Source organism: Crotalus tigris, unplaced genomic scaffold (assembly GCF_016545835.1).
Source record: "Crotalus tigris isolate CLP2741 ecotype Arizona unplaced genomic scaffold, ASM1654583v1 scf7180000018165.1400786, whole genome shotgun sequence".
NCBI lineage: Eukaryota > Metazoa > Chordata > Lepidosauria > Squamata > Viperidae > Crotalus > Crotalus tigris.
Window position 1 is genome coordinate 1,350,994 of NW_024096859.1, and position 24,757 is coordinate 1,375,750.

Genomic DNA, 24,757 nt, shown 5'->3' on the forward strand with positions numbered 1-24,757 from the left:
TTTTTCAATGCTGTTGTAACTTCAAATTCTTACCCAATTCTCTGCCCAGTCTGTTCCTATTCCTACAAATGGCCTTTGGTTTCCTCAAAAATCTCTTCTGCTGGATCTTCCTTTCAATAAATGCATCTTTATTGTAAGGTTTAGAGAAAGCAAGAGGCAGGGAGATGCAGTAATTTCAAAGGTGCTTTTTCAAAAGGCAGCTAGACTTTGCTTTTTTCCTTGAGAAAATCGCTTTACAAAATGGCTTCCTCAAGGAAAAAAAAACAGTCCAGCTGCTTTTCGAAAAAGCACATTTGAGACAATCATGACCTGGATGACTGAGAATTTGCATAGATACACAAACGCCGGGGCAAAGTAGATCAAAGGAAAACTAAATTTCAGGGAATGGGGAGACTTCCAGTTTTGTGCCTGCAGTGCATAGCCGCACGAGAGCGGACCTCCGCTCCCCACGCTTTCTTCCTGCTTGGGGGACCCTAGATGGTCCGAAGTTGCCCCGGAGAGGTGACCGTGAAGGAGGGTGCCCCGTGGATCACAAAGTGACAGCAATCGCTTCGTTTGATCTGGGGAAAACCCTCCAAACCTGACAGGAGAAGGCTAGCATGAGATCAGCATCTAGCCCAAGGTGCTTGCAGCCGAAAGTCCCAGAGCACGAACCTAAACATCCGTGAACAGCGTGCTTGGAATTGGTGAGAGTATTGATCTTCTATCTACTATCCAAATCCTCGAAAAGATCCCCAAAAGGAAGAAAACCTCCAGAAGTGAAGGGAGGGGACTATATCCCCATTCCCTTAAAGATGGAAGTGGTTAATTAATATAAAAGGAAGAAATATATTAAAATTTGATTTAAAATACATCAGTCTGGACAAATTTAGGAACTAAAAAACTGTCAAGATTATACTCTAAAAATTTTGATGGAATTATAAAAATATATAACAAAAATAACTTTTTAATTGAAAGAAAAACTGAAAAAAGAAATAACTGCTGACATTTAGTGGAGACTCAGCGAATAGAACACTAACAATAAGGACTCAGCAATTGGCAGAGTGCCTAGAAACAAAGAAAAAGTTGTTCCTTTGAATTGCAAATAACCTTGAAGACAGCTGGGAACAAAAGAAGAGCCAGCTATAAGATTAAAAAGTGTTTGAAAGAAAAACAAAACAGAACACCTGGACTGTTACTTAAATCTAAGAACTGTTCATGGAAAAGAAAAACCTTAGCTTTTTGGCTAATCTTTTAGAGGAGAATCTGTAGGAAGGATTTAAAGTGGTTTAACATACTGAACTATAATTTTGACTGACTGATAAATTGACTTTTGAATTAAAATATTGATGAAAGATTATTTGAAGGGGGGAGAAAAACATAGATATCACATTTGTTGTTGTTGTTAATTGCGAAGTCGTGTCCGACCCATCGCGACCCCATGGACAATGTTTCTCCAGGTCTTCCTGTCCTCTACCATCTTCTGGAGTCCATTTAAGTTCTCACCTACTGCTTCAGTGACTCCATCCAGCCATCTCATTCTCTGTCGTCCCCTTCTTCTATTGCCCTCAATCTTTCCCAGCATTAGGCCCTTTTCCAGTGAGTCCTTCCTTCTCATTAGGTGGCCAAAGTATTTGAGTTTCAACTTCAGGATCTGGCCTTCTAAAGAGCAGTCGGGGTTGATCTCTTCTAGGACTGACCGGTTTGAACGCCTTGCAGTCCAAGGGACTCGCAGGAGTCTTCTCCAGCACCATAGTTCAAAGGCCTCAATTCTTTTGCGCTCAGCCTTTCTTATGGTCCAACTTTCACAGCCATACATTGCAACTGGGAAAACCATGGCCTGGACTATACGCACTTTTGTTGGCAGGGTGATGTCTCTGCTTTTTAGAATGCTGTCTAGATTTGCCATAGCTTTCCTCCCCAGGAGCAAGCGTCTTTTAATTTCTTGGCTGCAGCCCCCATCTGAGGTGATCTTGGAGCCCAGAAAAATAAAATCTGTCACTACCTCCATTTCTTCCCCATCTATTTGCCAGGAATTGAGAGGGCCGGATGCCATGATTTTGGTTTTCTTAATGTTGAGTTTCAAGCCAACTTTTGCACTCTCCTTCTTCACCCGCATCAAGAGGCTCTTTAGTTCCTCTTCACTTTCTGCCATTAGAGTGGTATCATCTGCATATCTTAGGTTGTTGATATTTCTCCCGGCAATCTTAATTCCAACTTTTGATTCATCTAGCCCTGCCTTTCTCATGATGTGCTCTGCATATAAGTTAAATAGGCAGGGCGACAGTATACAGCCTTGCCGGACTCCTTTTCCAATTTTGAACCAATCAGTGGTTCCGTGTCCAGTTCTCACTGTTGCTTCTTGACCTGCATATAAGGTTTCTCAAGAGACAAATGAGATGGTCTGGTACTCCCATCTCTTTAAGAACTTGCCACAATTTGTTGTGATCCACACAATCAAAGGCTTTAGCATAGTCAATGAAGCAGAAGTAGATGTTTTTCTGGAACTCCCTAGCTTTCTCCATGATCCAGCGTATGTTGGCAATTTGATCTCTAGTTCCTCTGCCTCTTCAAAATCCTGCCTGTACTTCTGGTAGTTCTCGATCCACATACTGCTGGAGTCTAGCTTGTAGGATTTTAAGCATAACTTTACTAGCATGTGAAATGAGTGCAATGGTGCGATAGTTTGAACATTCTTTGGCATTGCCTTTCTTTGGAATTGGAATGTAAACTGACCTTTTCCAATCCTGTGGCCACTGTTGAGTTTTCCAAATTTGCTGGCAAATTGAGTGTAGCACTTTTACTGCATCGTCTTTTAAGATTTTGAATAGCTCAGCTGGAATACTGTCACCTCCACTAGCTTTGTTGTTGCTCAGATTTTCTAAGGCCCATTTCACTTCACATTCTAGGATGTCTGGTTCGAGGTCAGTGACCATCTCATTGTGGTTATCTGGGATGTTAAGCTCATTCTTGTATAGTTCTTCTGTGTAGTTTTGCCATCTCTTCTTAATCTCTTCTGCCTCTGTTAGGTCTCTGCCATTTTGGTCCTTTATCATGCCCATCTTTGCATGAAACGTTCCCTTCATATCTCCAATTTTCTTGAAGAGATCTCTGGTCCTCCCTATTCTGTTGTTTTCTTCTATTTCTTTGCACTGTTCATTTAAGAAGGCATTCTTATCTCTTCTAGCTACTCTCTGGAATTCTGCATTCAATTGGGTGTATCTTTCTCTTTCTCCTTTGCCTTTCGCTTCCCTTCTTTCCTCAGCTATTTGCAAAGCTTCCTCAGACAGCCATTTTGCTTTCTTGCATTTCTTTTTCTTTGGGATGGTTTTAGTTGCTACCTCTTGTACAATGTTGCGAACTTCCATCCATAGTTCTTCAGGCACTCTGTCTATCAGATCTAATTCCTTAAATCTATTTGTCACCTCTACTGTATATTCATCAGGAATATGATTTAGTTCATACCTGAGTGGCCTAGTGCTTTCCCTACTTTTTTCAATTTAAGCCTAAATTTTGCAACGAGAAGCTCATGATCTGAGCCACAGTCAGCTCCTGGTCTTGTTTTTACTGACTGTATACAGCTTCTCCATCTTTGGCTGCAGAGCACATAGTCAATCTGATTTCTATGTTGACCGTCTGGTGATGTCCATGTGTAGAGCCGTCTCTTGGGTTGTTGGAAAAGAGTGTTTGTTATGACCATCGTATTCTCTTGACAAAATTCTATTAGCCTGTGCCCTGCTTCATTTTGTACTCCAAGGCCAAACTTGCCTGTTATTCCGGTTATCTTTTGGCTTCCTACCTTAGCATTCCAATCCCCCATGATGATAAGGACATCATTTTTTGGTGTTAATTCTATAAGGTGCTGTAGGGCTTCATAAAACTGGTTAATTTCATCCTCTTCAGCACCAGTGGTTGGAGCATAGATTTGGACTATTGTGATATTGAATGGTTTGCCTTGGATTCGAATTGAGATCATTCTGTCATTTTGGGGATTGTATCCCAGTATTGCTTTTCCTATTCTTTTATTGACTATGAAGGCTACTCCATTTCTTCTGAGGGATTCTTGCCCACAGTAGTATACCTGATGGTCATCTGAGTTAAATTCACCCATTCCTGTCCATTTTAGTTCGCTGATTCCTAAGATGTCGATGTTCAGTCTTGTCATCTCTTTTTTGACTACGTCTAGCTTGCCTTGATTCATGGATCTTACATTCCAGGTTCCTATGGAGAAAAAATCTTTACAGCATCGGACTTTCCTTTCACCACTAGATATATCCACAGCTGAGCATCCTTTCGGCTTTGGCCCAGTCGCTTCATTCTTTCTGGCGCTACTAGTACTAGCCCTCTGCTCTTCCCCAGTAGCATATTGGACACCTTCCGACCTGAGGGGCTCATCTTCCAGCGTCATATCTTTTTGCCTTTTAGTACTGTCCATGGGGTTTTCATGGCAAAGATACTGGAGTGGTTTGCCATTTCCTTCTCCAGTGGATCACATTTTGTCAGAACTCTCTGCTATAACCTGTCCATCTTGGGTGGCCCTGCACGGCATAGCTTATAGCTTCATTGAGTTACGCAAGCCCCTTCGCCACGACAAGGCAGTAATCCATAAAGGGGGGATATCACATACATATCAAAAAATGACAGGATGCCACATTCAATATTTTCTCCTAAATGACATAGCCTGGAAAATCAAGGGCTTCCAGAAGCAATACTTCAAGGTAAGATAAATACTTTCCAGGAGGAAATATATGTAATGTTAGGACAAATACAAATGATAATAGACTCAAACCACGAGTAAATCCGAAACAACTCTGATGATTTAAATAAGCATATTTCCAATTAAATTTACAATTTAAAAACACCCAGGAAATAACAACAAAGGAACAAATAAATCAGACAGCAGACTACAAATTAGAAGAGTATGATCAAATTGATGAAACAACAAAGGAAAAGAATTACAATTTGGCACAAACAGGAAAAAAGCTTCAAAGTTCTGATACAACAAGAAAAATGGAATTTATCAGGAGAACCATCAAAGTTTGGGAGACAAAAAGTACGGTATTTATCTTACTTACTTCATCTTTTGTATTCCCAACAACATTTGTAAAAATACAGGAACTGATGGGTAAACAGATTACATCAACTTGGAAAATTATTCAGCAAAAGAAGAAGACTAGAGACAGATACAAGAGATTTGACTCGCCCTACCAGAAGGACTATTATATGAATAAACTTTTGTTTGAATATGGCTAAAAGAACAGAGAATTTTGAACACAAAGGGGCCTTATAACAAGAAGGATAAGAGATTTAAGTAATATAGTATGTTTTATAATATATGAAATGTTAAAATAGTAGGTTGATGTAACTTTTATTAATATATAAGTGAAATATAAACTGATTAAAAAGGATGTTATATCTAGATATTATAAGATAGATAAAAAGTATAGCATTTTTATAATGCATGATATAAAATATTGGGAGGATGTACTTAAATGGGAAAATTTGGACAGAGATGACTAATATGAAGAAATTATGACTGATAAGAATTGGATTGAATATAAGGGAATATAAGCGAACAAAAATTATAAAAATAGGATATATGCTGAACTAATGAGATGATGGTTATGAGAATAATATAAGCTGAAAAAAATGTTATATATAGCAAGATTATTATTATTTGTATAAATATAAAAATGCCTATATCTAATCATTTTTATATTGAAAATATAAGAATTATATTTTGGCTAAGGTTGAAGAAGGGGAATACAAACGGGAGAAAGGAAGATCAAAGAAATGTATCATTAATTAATATATTAATTATGGAATTATAAATTTAATTATTATTGATTGTTAATTAATTATTATTGTCCTTTTTTTCTTGTTAAAATATAAACCAAGACAACACCAGGACAAAACCAGGCACTGAAGATTGTTATAGTTAAAAACTAATGAAATATCTATAAAAAAAATTCAGGGAACGGGGATCAAATAGATGCAATAATTCATAATTCGAAGTGAACTTCAAATAGCCTTCGAGATTGGTTGGGACTACAACTCCCTGATGACTGGGCTAAATGGGAATTCTAGAAGTTGTTTAGTTAGAGTTAAAGCAGGGGGTTTTCACCTGAGATTTTAGGGATCCATGAATTCAAACGGAAAATAAATTATGACTTTATTTTCACCACTCTCTAATTTTCCATCCAATAATGAAACTAGATAACAACTGACAGCCTAAAAACTCCAAAAACATCAGTATCACTCGCTAAAATTATCCGAATTATTCTTTAATATTTGGATAACTATATTTGAGCATCAATGCTTTCCTCTGTAATGTAACCTATATCTATATATTTTATGGCAGGCCTTCAAATATACTTTTCTGGGAAGCTATACATAGCTTTCCACAGTCTCAAAGGATTCTATGGTAGAGAAAGATTAAGGACGCAGAATGTGCCAAAAACTTTACATGGGTTAAAAGAATATCTGCAGAGGAGGGCCAAAACAATCAAGATAGCGGTACGTCAATGTGATTTATATGCATGTAAAGGTAGTTCTTACAACTACCTTACAACTGTAATTAAGCCTGCGATTTCAATCATAAGTCTGACAGTCGTTAAGCAGATCACCATGTGACCATAGCCCATTTTACAATCTTTTTTACAGTGGTCATTAAGAGAGCACAGCAGTTGTAAACACCACAGTCATTAAGTAAACTCATTGTTTGCTATTTTTTTTTTTTTTGCTGGAAACTAGAAATAAGCATCAGTTTCCAGCAAAAGTGTCATAAATTGCAGTCATGTGACCATGCACTTCTGCAATCAGCCATAAGTGCAGGAAAGTTGCTGAGCATCCAAAAATGCAGTCACAAGAACCTGGGAAGGGAAGTACATTGGCACTTTAAATCCAGGTTTGTAAGCAGCCTTCTTTATGTCTGTCAAATGGTCACTAAGTGACTGATCATAAGTCAAGGACTTCCTGCAAAAACGAGCAGGGCTTCAATCATGTGGCCACATCTACCATCTTGATTTATTTGAATCCTTTCTGTGGATATCTGAAATGCAAAGAACTGGCTGTGACCCATTCCTTTGAAAGCTCAATGTATGAGAAGAGCAGGCAGAGGTGGGGGGTGGAGTTAAGCACATCATTAGCTTAGAGCAGCAATTCTCAACCTATGGGTCGTGACCCCATTTGGGGTCAAATGACCATTTCACGAGGGTCGCCAAACAACGCAGTCCGCCATTTTTTCCGCCATTTTTTCCCCTTTTCCTTAGCTGTGCTACTCCCTCTTATTCTATTGGCTTTCGAAAGCCAATAGAATTAGACTCTCTTGAACAGAGTCTAATTCTATTGGCTTTCAAGAGCTAATAGGAATTGTCCAGGCTGTCTCTGCCCTGCTGAGCCCGCCAAAAGCCCCAGTCTGCAAACGGTGCTGCAAGGCGAACATTCTGCAAAGCTTTCCTCCCTGCTGAGCAACTAAAAAGTAAGTAAAAGAGGGCTGGGGATGGGAGGTGGGAGGCTGGTGGGCACAGGGAGGGTTGCTGGTGCGCGTGGGGCCCGGCGGGTGCTTTACCTGCCTTGGGCTGGGCCAGCTGGTGGCCCAGCTGGTGGTCGCCCTGCGCCGTCGCTGCCGTGGCCGCCTGGGAGCGCCTGGGCCTGACTGCCACCGCCCTTAATGGGCGGCGGCCAAGGTAAGGTTAGCGGGACAGCGGCAGACGCAGGGAGAGTTGCTGGCGCGCGTGGGGTCCAGTGGGTGCCTTACCTGCCTTGGGCTGGGCCAGCTGGTGGCCCAGCCAGTGGTCGCCCTGCGCCGTCACTGCCGCGGCCGCCCGGGAGCGCCTGGGCCTGCCTGCCACCGCCCCTTGCATGCGCGGCGCTCCCGGGCAGGAAATACAGGTAGTTCTCGACTTACGACCGGGGTCGCAGCTATAAAAAGGTTGAGAACCACTGGCTTGGAGTCATTACGTTCCCATTACGTCTAAGTCCAACCTCTCTTGAATTCTGTTCTTAATTGGTGCCAATTTAGTACTGAACTTTAACTGATGAGATTCTCAAGTATAGTTTTGAGCAATAAATCTTCTGAAAGTGAAACTCAGCATATGTTCCTGATTCTTTGTGCCCAACATTCCCTTTATTCATTCCAACTTTACCTTTATAGCATAGGTGGGTTTAATGAGAGCTTCATCTCCAATGAAAAAGTCTAGATCATCCACGCCTTGGGCCAGTCTCCTCTGTGCCTGGTCACCTACTTTGGCTGATTCTCTTATTGCAATGCCTAAATGAAAGAGTTGCAAAGCAAATAATCAAGCCTGTTGATACCCTTGCTTTGGGGAACAGTTAAATATTTGCTGTTAGAGAGGTGCTTTGTCCCACAGCCAGATGGCATTTTCAATTCAGAATACAAGCTGCCCAAATGGTACCCCAAGTAAAAAGTCTTTCAAGCTGTATCCATGGTGTCAGGTAAAAAAGGAAGTCACTTGTTCGTCAAGGCAGATCTCTGGCAGCCACATAATAGAGATAGGAAGGAAAGAGGATTTGTCATAGCAACCAGAAAGTGGTTTAATGAGGGCCAGTCTTGGCAAGGAGACCTTTGTCTCTCCAGCTCCATATTAGCCAAGGACACTAATGTAGTAAATACTACTTCACAGAAAGAGACCCACACATCCCACCCTCAACCCCCCCAAGGAAACTCACTAGACAGTGCAGAAGCCAAATGCTCGTCTCTTTCCACTGATGAGCACGTATTTTGAAAACAGAGCACCCTCTACTTACATGATGGGATAATAAATTGTGGTTCAGTATTTCCGGCGTAACCCAGTTTTGTGTACCTAGAATAAGAAGCAATAATCAGAGACTCGGTGTGGTTTAGCCAAGCCAAGTGTATACAAATCAGCTTGTAAATAAATGCATCGTGTTGTGCCAGCTTTTTCTGTATAAAATAAAGACATATTGTGATCAAGAATTTCATGCAGGTAAATGCATAACATTTCGTAAAGCACAAATACGCCTCTTCATCCAAATTGCTGGGTTTCTACACCTGCCCTGGAGAAAGGCAACATAAATAGTAGAAGACTTGGAACAAATGCAAATGTATACAAGACTCCATTTTCAAAATCAATCTGCAACAGGGATGGCCATAAAGAAATCTTATTTCACTTTCACCACTGCTGAAACCTTGAAAGCAGGGGTGTCCAACCTTGGCAACTTTAAGACTTGTGGACTTCAACTTCCATGCTGGCTGAGGAATTCTGGGAGTTGAAGTCCACAAGTCTTAAAGCTGCCAGGGTTGGATACCTCTGCTTTAAAGATATTTTGGTAATGATCAATTGTATATCATTGTTCCAAAGTGTCTGGAAGGAGGGTATCAGAATGCTGATCAACATCTTCTGAGAAGACCTTTCAACAATTGACTAATGCAGTGGTTCTCAACCTGTGGGTCGGGACCCCATTTGGGGTCAAACGACCATTTCACGGGGGCCGCCAAACAAGGCTGTCCGCCATTTTGTTCCCCCTTTTCTTTTTGCCACGCCCCTGGCACCCGGTGATGTATAAGTGGTTGGGGGTCACCACAACATGGGGAACTGTATTATGGGGTCGTGGCATTAGAAAGGTTGAGAACCACTGGACTAATGGAACAGCTTGCCTTCACTGGAGGTTTTTAAGAAGAGATTGGACTCTCTGAAACTGTCTAAAATAATATAGGGACTCCTGCTTGAGCAGGGGACTGGACTAGAAGACCTTTAAACTCTATTCTGATTATTATTACCTATCTTGGTCATCTATAAGCCTAGAGTGCAAAGCAAGTTCAGCAGAAGAGATAGGAAGATCATTACATCTATAGACATCTTTTGTCTCACATACTGCAATCCCCAGCATTTATGTGTATAAATGCATAAAACAATGCATGAGTAACTTAGCAACCTTTTATTTTAGATTAATTGTATATCCTGAATAAATACATAGGAATTACATGAAAGATTTTAAATGGAAAAATAATTCAAAATTTTCCAAAGCTAAGTTTGACAATTGCATATAATTCATCTAGCTCAGGGTTAGGCAACCTTGGCTCTTTTATGACTCATGAACTTCAACTCCCAGAATTCCTGAGCCAGCTATGCTGGCTCAGGAATTCTGGGAGTTGAAGTCCACGAGTCATAAAAGAGCCAAGGTTGCCTACCCCTGACCTAGTTCTACAGCATGTACCTATATTGACTGGCAACAGTTAATCAGTGGAATGGTTTCCTTCCAGAAGTTGTGGGTGCTCCAACACTGGAGGTTTTCAAGAAGATAGGGGACAGTCATTTGCCCAGCATGGGGTCTCCTATTTTAGCAGGGGGTTGGACCGGAAGATCTCCAAGGTTCTCTCCAACTCTCTTATTCTGTCTTCCCTTATAACTTTTAGTCCTAAAGGGGGCAAAGCACAATTTTAAGGATTATTCCTTAAACATTGTTTGCTCTTTATTTAATAAATAGATCAAGTGGAAAAGGATATTTAAAGGACATTTGCTAGAATTTCTGCAGCCCTTAAAACTTCCTTCATAAGAATTATTTTTTCTGTACAAATAAGCATACTTTAGCAGACCAAATTAAAAAACAATCTGGATACTGTTTTCAACCTACAGAGAGGCCGTTCTGGCTATCCATAACCAAGGACTATTTTATAACTATCTATGCAAAGCATATTGTCCATGGGATTTTCATGGCAAAGATACTGGAGTTGAATTGAGGCCTTTGAACTATGGTGCTGGAGAAGACTCCTGCAAATCCCCTGGACTGCAAGGCGATCAAACCGGTCAGTCCTAGAGGAGATCAACCCTGACTGCTCTTTAGAAGGCCAGATCCTGAAGTTGAAACTCAAATACTTTGGCCACCTAATGAGAAGGAAGGACTCAATGGAGAAGGGCCTAATGCTGGGAAAGATTGAGGGCAAGAGAAGAAGGGGACGACAGAGAATGAGGTGGCTGGATGGAGTCACTGAAGCAGTAGGCGTGAGCTTAAATGGACTCCAGAAGATGGTAGAGGACAGGAAGGCCTGGAGGAACGTTGTCCATGGGGTCCCAATGGGTCGGACACGACTTCGCAACTAACAACAATAACAACAATGCAAAGCATGTTCTCAATTGCAGAGCTGTAGTTCTTTTCTCAAAAATAATCAACATTACCTATTTATTTATTTATTTATTTATGCTTTGATTTATTAATACTCTGCTTTTCCAGTCTGAGAGAACTGGAATAATGGAGACCTTGCAAATGAACGGTGTGTACTGTATAGGATTCAGTGTTCAGTCTTCCCCATGAGATAGTATTAATTCAGACCGGCAAAAGCTGGCCCTCAATTCCTAAGCCTTCACGCAAATACTTGTTCTTCAACAGGCAGCATAAGAGATAGAGCTGTTAGAAAAGCAAATAGGGTTAGAAATCTCTAGAATATCTCACCTGTTGACTAGACTGTGAAGTCCCCCCCCCCCAAAAAAGCAACAGCAAAAACTTTCCCATATTTCTGTATGAATAGTTGCAGCCATAAGGCGATCAGACTCAACATAACTCAACACAAACAGGAGACTTTACTTTTAAGAAAATTGTTAGTTTGATTGGTCCTACCTTAGAAATCAAGACACTGTGAGTTCGAATCCCTCACCCAGCTGGCTGGGTGACTTTGATCCAATTATGAGGAGACTGTGAGTTCCACATTAGATATAAAAATCAACTGGGTAACTTGAGTCACTCCCTCTGAGCACAAACCACCTTACAGGATTGTTGTTGTGGGGAAAATGGGATGAGGAAGGAGTATTAAGTAAATTCATTGCCTTGAGTTACTTATGAAGTAATAAAGATGAGATAGGAATGTAATTAAGAAATAAGTAAAAATATTATGACTCTTATATCTCCCCATCAAAATGGTAGATCTTAATTCACTTTATTATGCAACCCTCACCAACCTGCTACCCTCCAAATATCTACAGTTTACAAATACAGATTCACAGCCTCACTGTTAGTCTTAGCCAACTGAATGAAGAATGCAAAAACAGAATGCCTAAAAATGGAATTTTCAAGGCTGCTCCCAACCTCTTTCTTCAAAATGTCAGGTTCTGCTCCGTAGGAACACATTTTGGTTATGCCTGCTTTGCATGCAATGTTCAGAGACGTTTTGGCACCTGAAGTGAAATCAATCTAACATGTCATTACCTCTCTAGAATTAATGTCATTATCTGATATGGTATACAGGACTTTGATCTTGCAATCCAGATATGCTCTGAGAGGTTGTATCAATTTACAGGACAATCCTCAGCAGGTTTCTCAGAAGTCCTAGAAAGTTCATGGAGACCTTCTCTTGAAATACAGATATATTTAGCAATATTGATTCAATTGCAAACTCTACACCAAAAATGAAAAGCCTGCAAGCTGACCAGATTGCTCATCTAACTGTAATTAAATATGGGATTACTAAATTAGGCCTTCGTTAATATATGCAATGCCACCTCAGTCGGATTGAATAACATCAGAGGCATGCCATCTAGGAAGTTTTAAATAGATCAGAATGCCTCCCGACTTTAGGGTCAATGTGTAAGCTGATCTCTAGAACTGCAGAAGAGAAGGATTGATAGAAACTAAAAGGAGAATTGAAACAGGCAGATAGTGTTGTGTTATGCAGCTATTAATAGGTCCACCTAGATTTGGTCTAGTGCAGTGGTTCTCAACCTTTTTAATGCCGCGACCCCCAACCGGTCGTAAGTCGAGGACTACTCAACCGGTCATAAGTCGAGGACTACTCAACTGGTGCAGCACCGTTTGCAGAATGGGACTTTTGGCGGGCTCAGCAGGGCAGAGACAGCCTGGACAATTCCTATTGGCTTTTGAAAGCCAATAGAATTAGACTCTATTCAAGAGAGTCTATTCTATTGGCTTTCAAAAGCCAATAGAATAAAAGGGAGTAGCACAGCTAAGGAAAAGGTGGAAAAAATGGCGGACTGCGTTGTTTGGCGACCCCCGTGAAATGGTCGTTCGACCCCAAATGGGGTCCCGACCCACAGGTTGAGAACCACTGGTCTAGTGGTTAAACCACCAGGCTAGAAACCAGGAGACTAAGAGTTCTAGTCTTCCCAGGTGACTTTGGGCCAATCACCAGAAGACTGTGGGTTTTAGTCCCTCTTTAGGCATGCAAGCCGGCTGCGTGGCTTTGAACCAATTATCAGGAAACTGTGAGTTCTAATCCTGCCTTAGGCATGAAAGCTGGCGGGGTGACTTTGGGCCAATCACCACTGAAAATTGTGAGTTCTAGTTCCACTTTAGGCATGAAAACCAGATGACTTTCAGCCAGCCCACCTTACAGAGTTACTTTTGTTGGGAAAAACAGGAGTATTAATTGTGTCAGTGCCTTGAGTTATTTATAAAAATAAAGACAGGATAAAACAAAATCTAAAACAAAAAAAATCTAAAATAAAACTATCCCAACGATGCTATGGAGTTTAGAAGGAGGACAAGTCCTTAATGAACAATGGATCTATCAATTACCAAAACAATGTTGTACTGCATGACAAAGAGATGCAGATTTATTAGCATCTAACATCCTTACAACCCATCAGGGACACAGACTGATGCAACCACTGTAATTTGGATAGCTGATTATTAGGTACAATAGAAATCAGAAATAGCCCTTTTCTATTTCACTTCTATATTAACAAAGAAAAGATTGTCCATTTACAAGATTATACATATGATGGGCTTGTAGGTACATTTACAACCAAAAGTGAGCAAAGCAGTTGTTAACCAAATTGTGCCCCATTTTATGAATTTTTGCCACAGTTATGAGCAAATCACTGCAGTTGTTAAGTGAATCGTGCAGTCATTAAGCAAATCTGTCTTCCTCTATTGACATTGCTTGTCAGAAGCAAGCAATGGTGAAAATGATAATCCCAGGATCCCAGGATTTTGCAACCATTACAAATTCATGATGGTTGTGAAATGCACAAATTTTGATCATGTGACTGTGGGATTGCTGCAACGGTCATAAGTGTGAGAACTGGTCATAAGTCTATTTTTTCAGTGCAGTGACTTTGAATGCTCATTTAAGGAATGTTTGCAAATCAAGGACTATCTCTGCACTTCTAAAACAAGGATGCACAGCCATCCTTGTATCTTATGAATTCTGATTTGGTTTTCATTGCTTCACTCTTATTATTGTTTCTTTCTCACAATAAGGTGACTTTAAATACATGTTTGTGTTATGGTAATAAAAGAAGAAGGCTCTTAATCACTCTTCTCGACTCTTACCTATAGTTTTGCAAATAATGCCCGGCGTATAATTTAATTCTTTAATTACACTGGGATTTCCTCCCATTGGTTGTCTGAATTAATGTATTAATTAATGTTGATTTCATACATTAAGTTTTGTCTTTTTTCTATGTTTGATCTGTTTCAGGATCAGGATAAAAACATTCACAGATTGTGACAGCATGATGAAGGTTGTGCTGCTTAATGAAATTTTACTTTTTAACGTTACTTCCTCAGAAAAAAAGCAAACTAGGAACCAAAATAAACAGGATTTCCAAATCTTTGAAAAATTTGTCTTTCCCAAATGAGACATGTTTTGAAAATAATCTGTGATATGGTATGAAAGATCAGTCAAGTTACAATGGCACTGGGAAAAGTGGTGTACAACTGGTCCTCACAATATTCCCACATGATCCCATATGATCAAAATTTGGGAATTTGGCAGCTGGCATTTTTGCAGAGTCCAGAGGTCACGCGGTCACCATTTGCAACCTTCCCAACCAACTTCCAACAAGCAAAGTCAATGGGGGGAAGCCGGATGCACGAAACAATTATAATAATTATGGCTTAACAATCATGGCAAAAAGGTCCCAAACTCAGACGCTCAGACACACAACAACCACTTTACTTAGCAATGAAAATTCTAGTCCCAATTATGGCCGTAAGTTGAGGACAGCCAGTTTAGTCTAGTGCAGGGGTCCTCAACCTATGGACACTTAGTCAGCAAGCTGCAGAAATTGCTGGCCAGGGCACGCACGTGTGGGCACACATTTCTCATTCGTGCTAATGCCCATGGCCCTGTTTGTGCATGTGCATGGGTGCAAACAGGAACGCACACCCAGTTCGTGCATGCGCATGGTGCCGGTGCATGCTGCATGCGCGAACGCGGCTGCTAGTACTGCGCCAGTTTGCGTCCGTGTCCACGGGCGCACACACAGTAATTTGGAAGGTGCTTTCCCTTCCGGGCTGCAAGCCTGGAAAGATTGGAAAACTCTGGTCTAGTGGTTAAGGCACCCAGGCTAAAAAGCAGGAAACTGTGAGTTCAAGTCCTGCCTTAGGCATGAAAACCAACTGTGGGTGATCTTGGGCCACTCACTCTCTCTCAGTCCAGCCAACCTCACAGGCCTGTTGTTTGCGGGAAAATAGAAGGAGGAATATATTGGATATATTCGCAGCCTTGAATTATTTGTAAAATTAATAAAGGCAGTATACTAATACATATACATACAGGTAGCCCACAATTTCAGCCATTCGTTTACTGACCATTGGAAGTTACAATGGCATTGAAAAAAGTGATGTATGACCTTTATGCACATTTATGACTACTGCATCATCCCCAGAGTCACATGATTAAAATTTGTACACTGGGAAACTAGCATGTATTTATGACAGTTGCAATAATAATAATAATAATAAAGTTGGAAGGGACCTTGGAGGTCATCTAGTCCAACCCCCTGCTCAGGCGGGCAGGAAACCCGACACCATTTTGGACAGATAGCTGTCCAGTCTCTTCTTAAAAACTTCCAGTGTTGGAGCATTCACCGCTTCTGGAGGCAGGTTGTTCCACTGGTTAATTGTTCTCACTGTCAGGAAGTTTCTCCTTAGTTCTAGGTTGTTTCTCTCCTTGATTAGTTTCCATCCGTTGCTTCTTGTCCTGCCTTCAGGAGCTTTGGAGAATAGCTTGTCCCAGAGTCATGTGCTCAAATCATTGTGACATTCTGACAAAGTCAATGGGGAAGCCAGATTCACTTAACAACTGTGTTACTAGCTAAATAACTGCAGTGATTCATTTAACAACTATAGCAACAAAAGTTCGCAAAATGGGGCAACACTCACAACCGCTGTCTCGCTTAGCAGTAGAAATTCTGAGCTCAATAATAGTCATAAGGAGTACCTATACAGAATGGCAATCTGAGCTAGTTGCCACGACAAGTAGAATCTTTAGCAAAGTAGCTCAGTTCTCAAGTTTTGTTCTCTGAATGTTTGCTGGGAGGAAAAGCTAAAACGGTAGGAAAATTGGCGAAAATATGCAGGCCAGAATCACTCAGGAACTTCGGTTGGGGGTCCCATCAAGCCAAGAGAAGGGAAGGACCCCTTTGGAAGATCTGCAGCTAAGGAACGTAGAGAGCCAAAGGAATGGGACAGAGAACGAATGGAACCCATATGTTAAACAAGTGGAAAATGGAGCTATAAAATGAGGGCTGGTTTTTTTTTTGTGGGGATTCCCAGGGCTTGCAAGAAAGTGTGGCAGAAAGCTAAGAAATAAGAGAGAACTAGTTCAGTGTGAATTTTTAGAGACAGTGACAAAACTGGGAAAGGATGGGAGAAACAGATGCTTAACTGGTTCTTTCTCCTTATATAATCAAGGACGAATGGCTGGCTCTACTTGACTTCTGATAGTTTGAAATTTGTTTGCTTTTTCAGAAGAGGAAAGAACACAGCTATTTGCCCCTTGGTGTGTGTCCTTGCAAAGAAGTCAAGGAGAGGCAATTATGGGCCCCAGGCTTGGAAGGGCAGGGAGAAGTGACTCAAGAAGGGTGCAATCCTCACTAATCTCTGGGGCCTCCAGCTAATTATTTTTAAAAACAACAGAATGAGACTGCTGGGGGGGCTGAGGCGGGATCTGGCATTAGGGGGAAGCTGAGGCACCAGAAAAAAGTTGTCCTTCGGGGAGGCTTCAAAAGACAGGACGGAGCCCTACAACTAGTTCAGGATTGCGAGGGAAAACCGCGTAGAAGCAAAGCACGTGGTTCTTTTTAGCGCAGCCCTCCGTGAGAAGAAGCCTCCACTTGGCACAAGGACCCTCAGCTCTCCTAGTCCAGGCACGGGGTGAGATGAGGAGGTCTGACTTTGGATCTAGAGCAGGGCTGGAAGGAGGTAGAAAGAGCGTCCCTGTCCTGAGATCAAGGAGGAGGGCTGGAGCAGGTGCAGAGAGCCGATATGTCTGGACCGAAAGTAAACCTCCGTCTACCAGGAGAGCAGAGCCAAGGGGCTAGTGCTGGCGGAGGAAAGGGGGCGGAGGGGGTTAGGGAAAGGGCCAAACCGGCCACCTGTTCCGACGCTGAGATGGGAGGAGACGAGCAGGCAGCGGCGATTTGCTCGACCCTACAGGGCAGCCCTGCCCAACCCAGCCAAGCCGCTAGTGCTGCGTGAGGAGGAGGCGATCCCGCGAAGGGCAGCCCGCGCCTTAGCGGCTCTTGCCCTCGGCTTTCGCAGCGCTCACTCACCCGGTGCCGCTGTCTACGACGCAGGGCGGCAGGCGGCTCGCCATGCTCGGCGCTGGGATCCGGGAGGAAGGAACCCGATTCCCGGAGACCGCCGCAGCTACGAGCAGCCCGGCAGCGCCGGGAGCCGCGCGCCTGCGCCCAGCCTCGGTACCCACGTGTGCGGCGTGCCAAGGCTGCCTGGCGGCCATCTTGGGAGGTGGCAGCGCTGGGCAGTTACCCGCCCGCTTCCCAGGGCGAGAAACCCCAGCTGGAGAAAAAAAAATCCGGGCGCCTCGAAAAGCAGGAAATTGCCTGCTAAAAGTCCATGGCGGCTGTTCTTATCGCTTGCCAAAACAACACAACTCATGCTGATTTCCAGATTGTTATATTTATTACAATGCCCTAACCTTAGCGATGTATTGTATATTCTTAGTGTGTTTTATTATTGGAAGGAGAGCAGTTTGGTGTGGCGTTAAAGACATCAGCTAGAAACCAGGAGACCCCGAGTCCACCCTGTGCACAAAGGCAAAAGAGTCATTTTCTCTCAGTCCTAGAGCAGGAAGAAGACGAGGAGGGAAAGCCAACCCCAGAAATTGTGGCCAGGGAAACCGCATGGTCTTATTTCTTTTTTTAAAAAAAGTTTTATTATTTTTTTTTACATAATCACCTTAATATTTGGTAAAAATGTCTATATTTAAGTGTTATTTATCTAAATAATAAGGGTCTTATTTCTGAAGTGACTAAGAAGATGATTAACTTTAAATGCTTATTGTTGCATTGCTTTTATATGTTGTTTAGCATTGCTTTGAGTTAAGTGTGCTTAATGAATTAATTAACAGTTTGAAATCCCAATGCAAGCTGCTAAGTACAGGTAGTCCTCGACTTACGTCCACAATTGAGCCCAAAATTTCTGTTGTTAAGTGAGAGATGTTAAATGAGTTTTGCTGCATTTTATGACTTCCCACAGTTGTTAAGTGAGCCACTGAAGTTGATAAGTTAGTAATCCAGTTATTAAGTGAATCTGGCTTCCCCATTGACTTTGCTTGTCAGAAGGTTGCAAAAGGCGATCACGTGACCTTGGGTCATAAATATGGAACCAGCTTTGTCAAGCATCTGAATTTTGATCACATGATCAAGGGGTGCTGCAAAGGTCATAACTATGAAAAACTGTCATAAGTCACATTTTTTCAGTGCTGTTGTAACTTTGGCCGCTAAACAAACTATTGTTAAGTTGAGGCGGCACTCAGAGCTCTCTCTGGGCACGCACACCACCGCTGGCAGCAGCTTGCGCAGGTTATTAGGCTGCTGCCGCCGCCCAGAGCAGCAACCCCACCCAGCACAAAGGAGGCGAAGCAGCCAGCTAGCAAGCTCGAGTAGAGGTGGTAGAGCACACCCACACCCAGCAAGCCAAAGACCACCCCGAGCAGGGAAAGCTGGATCCCCATCGGCGCCATGGCCCCCCAGTCCCAGCTAGGATTGTGTGCCTCCTCCCATCTATGCTGGGCCTCTTGCCCACTGCCCCACCCTCCAGAGACCCCCTGGATCTCCCCAACCCTGCCCGGTCGCACAGGTGTGCCCCCCATGAGCAACATCGAGGTGGCCATGCCCACCCCAGCCACGCCCACTCAATCTGCTGTGACAAAACCGCAGCCATGCCCACCCAGTGGGCCATGCCCCCATGCCCCCCCGAGGGCACCACAATGCTAATGCAGCCCTGGCACTAAGCGATAAATAAGTGGGTTTTGGGTTGCGGTTTAGGCACTTGGTCTCTAAAAGATTCGCCATCACTGATCTATATTGTAGCTGACCTTCAGATTCCAAAATACTTTCACATCCATATCAGGAATTCAGTGTCAGCGGTGTCCACTTTGGAAGTGGATCTGGACAGACTTGAACACTGGGCGCTATCTAACAAAATGAAATTCAATGGTGAAAAAAGTAAGATTCTACATTTAGGCAAGAAAAACCAAATGCACAGGTATAGTATAGGGCAGTGGTTCTCAACCTTTCTAATGCCGTGACCCCATAATACAGTTCCCCATGTTGTGGTGACCCCCAAGTGGGTGTGCCCACCAATAAGAGAGAGTAGGACAGCTAGGGAAAAGGGAAAAAATGGCGGACAGCGTGGGTTGGCGACCCCCGTGAAATGGTCGTTCGACCCCAAATGGGGTCCCGGCCCACAGGTTGAGAACCACTGGTATAGGGGGTACCTTGCTCAATAGTAGTAACTGTGAGAAGGAGTCCTAGAGGACAATCACCTAAATATGAGCCAGCAATGTACTGCAGCTGCCAAAAACGCCAACACAGTGCTAGACTGCATTAACAGAGGGATAGAATCAAGATCACGCAAAGTATTAATACCACTCTACAATACCTTGGTAAGGCCACATTTGGAATACTGCATCCAGTTTTGGTCACCGCGCTGTAAAAAAGATGTTGGGACTCTAGAACAGTGGTTCTCAACCTGTGGGTCGGGACCCCATTTGGGGTCGAACGACCATTTCACGGGGGTCGCCAAACAACGCAGTCCGCCATTTTTTTTCCCCTTTTCCTTAGCTGTGCTACTCCCTTTTATTCTATTGGCTTTTGAAAGCCAATAGAATAGACTTTCTTGAATAGAGTCTAATTCTATTGGCTTTTAAAAGCCAATAGGAATTGTCCAGGCTGTCTCTGCCCTGCTGAGCCCGCCAAAAGTCCCATTCTGCAAACGGTGCTGCACCAGTTGAGTAGTCCTCGACTTATGACCGTTTGAATAGTCCTCGACTTACGACCAGTTGGGGGTCACGGCATTAAAAAGGTTGAGAACCACTGCTCTAGAAAGAGTACAGAGAAGAGCAACGAAGATGATTGGGGTCTGGAGCAGTGGTTCTCAACCTTTTTAATGCCGCGACCCCCAACCGATCGTAAGTCGAGGACTACCCAACCGGTTGTAAGTCGAGGACTACCCAACCGGTCGTAAGTCGAGGACTTTCCCTGCCCAGGAGCGCCGTGCATGTGTGGTGCCGCCCCCTGCACCGACCGAGGCGTAGCTGGCAAGTGGCAGAGACAGAGCAGGCCGACCACTGGCTGGGCCACCAGCTGGCCCAACCAAAGGGAGGTAAGGCACCCACCGGGCCCCACGCGCGCGAGCAACCCTCCCTGCACCCACCGACCTCCCACCCCTGGCCCTCTTTTACTTACATTTTTAGTAGTTGCTCAGCAGGGAAGGGTGGAAATTTCCAGACAGCTCACCTTCACTACAGACAACTTGCAGCACCGTTTGCAGAATGGGACTTTTGGCGGGCTCAGCAGGGCAGAGACAGCCTGGACAATTCCTATTGGCTTTTGAAAGCCAATAGAATTAGACTCTATTCAAGAGAGTCTATTCTATTGGCTTTCAAAAGCCAATAGAATAAAAGGGAGTAGCACAGCTAAGGAAAAGGGGGGGAAATGGCGGACTGCGTTGTTTGGCGACCCCCATGAAATGGTCGTTTGACCCCAAATGGGGTCACAAGCCACGGGTTGAGAACCGCTGGACTGGAGGCTAAAGCATATGCAGGAGAAGAAGCAATGGGTGGAAACTAATCAAGGAGAGACGCAACCTAGAACTAAGGAGAAACTTCCTGAGTTAGAACAATTAATCAATGGAACAACCTGCCTCCAGAAGCGGTGAATGCTCCAACACTGGAAATTTTTAAGAAGAGACTGGACAACCATTTGTCTGAAATGGTATATGGTTTCCTGCCTGAGCAGGGGGTTGGACTAGATGACTTCCAAGGTCCCTTCCAAGTTTTATTATTATTATGGATCATCGCACAGTCAGCCAGATATTCAGACTGGATTTGGCATTTTGTCTACCTTTCGAGTCCTTACCCAGGACCTGGGATAGGCAGATGTGGATGTTTGATGGTATTACAGATATCGTCGCAGGATGGAAGCAGTTCCTAGTAAGGCCGCCTTTTGCAGTTGACTAATAACGAATTTGTCAATGCCAATGGTGTTCAAGTGGTGCTCCAGTTGTTTTGGGATTGCATCCAAGGCGCCTATTATTATTGATACTACCCTTGCTTGCTTTTGCCACAGTCTTTCTATTTCTATTTGTAGGTCTTTGTATTTTGTTATCTTCTCCAGTTCTTTCTCGTCTATTCTGCTGTCTCCAGGCACTGCCACATCCACTATCCAGACTTTTTTGTCTTTCTTATCGACAATTGTTAAGTCTGGGGTGTTATGTTGCAGGTGCTTGTCTGTTTGAATTCTGAAGTCCCAGAGCAGTTTAATTTTATCATTTTCTATGACTTTCTCTATTTTATGATCCCACCAGTTTTTGCTTACAGGCAAATGATATTTTTTGCAGATCTTCCAATGCACCATTGTTGCTACTTTGTCATGCCGCTGCTTGTAGTCAGTCTGTGCAATCTTCTTGCAACAGCTTACCAAGTGGTCCACTGTTTCTTCAGCTTCTTTGCATAGGCGGCACTTACTGTCTGTTGCTGTCTTCTCAATTTTGACTTTATATGCATTTGTCCTTAAGACTTGGTCTTGTGCAGCCAGAATTAGTCCCTCGGTCTCTTTCTTCAATTTTCCTGCTCTTAGCCATTGCCAGGTCTTGTTAATATCTGCTTTCCCAGCTATTTTTTTAATGTATTGGCCATGTAGTGCTTTGTCTTCCCATGCCTCTATTCTGTTCTTCATTTGGTCTTTCTTGTAGGCCAGTTTGTTCTCTCCAGTAGTCAGTAAGCCTTCCTGATATACTAATTTCAGTGCATCTTCATCATTGTTCTTCAGATATTCTTCCAAAGCCATTTTTTCTTCTTCAACCATCTGATGTACTTGTAGCATTCCACGCCCACCTATTTGCCTTGGTAGATAAAGTCTGTCAATGTCACTGCGTGGATGAAGGGCATGATTCACTGTCATTATTTTTCTGGTCTGCCTATCCATTGCTTTTAGTTCTGCTTGAGTCCAGTCCACTATTCCAGCTGTGTACCTAATGACTGGGATTGCCCAGGTGTTGATTGCCTTTATGGTATTTCCTCCATTGAGTTTGGACTTTAAGATCTTCTTCACTCTCTTGATGTATTCACCTCTAATCTTTTTCTTGACTTCAGTGTGCTTGATGTTGTCAGCTTGAAGGATACCCAAGTATTTGTAGTAATCTTCCCCATCCAGACTCTTAATGTTATTTTTGTGGGGCATCTTGATTCCTTCAGTTTTCACTACTTTTCCTTGTTTGATAGTAAGTGTGGCACATTTGTCCAAACCAAACTCCATAACAATATCTTGGCTATATATACGGACAGTGTTGAGCAGCGATTCTATTTCAGATGATGTTTTTCCATACAGCTTCAGATCATCCATGTAAAGGAGATGGGATAGTCTGGTAGATGTTTTTGATGTTTGATAGCCATGTCCTGAGTTATTCAGTATTGTTGACAGAGGAAACAGTGCAATAACAAATAGTAATGGTGACAATGAATCTCCTTGAAATATTCCTCTCTTGATATTAACCTCTCCCAGTCTCTCACCATTGATCTGCAACTGTGTCTTCCATTGTGCCATCGATCTTTGCACAAATTTTCTGATGTTTCTACTGACTCCTGTTATTTCTAGGCACTTTATTATCCAATCATGTGGCAGAGAGTCAAATGCCTTTTTGTAGTCAATCCATGCCACATTCAGGTTGGTCTTCCTTCTCTTGCAGTTTTCCAAGATCATTTTGTCTATTAGGAGTTGATCTTTTGTTCCTCTGCTATTGGGGCGGTTTCCTTTCTGCTCAGGTGGAAAGAGATTGTTTTCAACTAGATGCTGTTGTACTGCATCAGCTACCACACCAGTTAGTAATTTGAAAGTTGTTGGTAAGCAGGTAATTGGCCTGTAGTTGCCTGGTGTTGCCCCTTTTGCTGGATTTTTCATTATTAGGTAGGTTTTCCCAGTTGTTAGCCACTTTTCAATTTCTCCTCCTTGTAGTATATTGTTGAACTGCTTGGCAATGAGTGGATGTATAAGAGTTAGATGTTTCAATCAAAACCCATGCAGTTCATCTTCACCTGGTGCTGACCAATTTTTGATCTTCCTTGCTCTTTTTTCTACCATTTTTGTTGTTATTACTAGTTCTTTCATTTCAACTTCTGTTTTATTTGCATCCACCTCTTTTAACCAAGCCGCATCCTTGTTGTATTTCTTTGGGTTATCCCATATCTGCTTCCAGAACTGCACTGTTTCTTCCTTGTCAGGTACTGACTGAATCATTGCAGTTTCTCCATTAATGGATTGGTAGAAACGTTTCTGATTGGATTGAAATTGGAGGTTCTGCCTATAGTTTGCAATTTGAGCTTCATATCTACTGATTTTCCTGACTATAGCTGTTATTTGTTGCTTTATTATTTCCAGTGCTTCCTCGATCTTCCTTGTTTCAAAGTGGTATTTCTTGATTAGGTATTCTTTGGTCTTCTTGTTCTTCAGCTTCTTTTCTTTCATCTGTTCTAGCTTGCTTGCATGTGATCTTAACTTGCTGATCTTATTTTCTAGTCTAACCTTCCATTTTTGTGGTGCACTGTTTGTTTGTTTTTCTTCTTTGTTGATTTTGCATCCCAGGTATTCAGTTATAACTGCAGCTGTGTTGTACATTAGTTGGTTTGTTTCTTGCAGTGAATTGGTACTTATACTTGATATTGCAGTATTTGCATCTTTTAATGCTTGTGCTAGCTGTTTCTTTGGAACAAGTTTCAATGCAGGCAGCCTTATTCTGTTGTTTTTGTGCTGTTCTAGATGGTCAGTTATTCTTTGTTTCAATTCTTTTATTTCTTTAGTTAGAGGGTTTTGTTCTTCCCGAGGAAGAGGTGCCTGGTTTCCAAATGAGAACAGTTGTATATCTCTGCTGGATTCCTTCACTGCCAACTCCCCCTGGTTTGCCTCTACATTCTGAATTGCTTCTGGTAAGGCTTTGATTTCTTGCCCTGGGTAAACCTTTGCAATTCGTCCAATTCTGTTTCTGTGAATATTTTATTTCGTATTATAAATCTGCGTTGATCTGCTAGTCTCTGTTCTGTTATTTCTGATTCTGGATGTTGTTCTTTCCAGAACTGGTGCATTCGTTTTAGATATCCTCTTCTTGTTGGACTTGATCTGTAGTAACAGATCATTATTTCTTTGTTTTCCATCACTGTGTATCTGCGACGGGTAAACACCTTTTCTTCCAGTAGTTCTGCAGCTGCTGGCCCTGGTTGCTCAGCCAACAGTCCTGAGTCCTGTAACCCATTTTTCACCAGATATCCAGGAACTCCAATATCTAGCGTGGACCTTGTTAACCCGGACGACATCCGAGC

At 42.6% G+C, this 24,757-nt stretch overlaps 1 protein-coding gene across 5 annotated transcripts in view; it reads right to left on the reverse strand.

The window, feature by feature from the left end:
- The window catches only part of ACTR3B (actin related protein 3B), a 39,000-nt gene extending 21,323 nt beyond the window's left edge, over nt 1-17,677 (reverse strand). For 2 of the 5 annotated variants that reach the window (XM_039348642.1, XM_039348643.1), the window contains exons 1-3: nt 17,475-17,631; nt 8,749-8,804; nt 8,127-8,251 (exon numbers count right to left, since the gene is read on the reverse strand). In XM_039348642.1, coding sequence (XP_039204576.1) covers nt 8,127-8,251; nt 8,749-8,804; nt 17,475-17,518 — 225 coding nt within the window. In that variant the 5' untranslated portion in view covers nt 17,519-17,631. Of the gene's footprint in view, nt 1-8,126; nt 8,252-8,748; nt 8,805-10,179; nt 10,381-17,474 lie in introns of all 5 variants that reach the window. The other 3 variants (XM_039348645.1, XM_039348644.1, XM_039348646.1) reach the window with 3 other exon arrangements.
- Nucleotides 17,678-24,757: the final 7,080 nt, after the last annotated feature.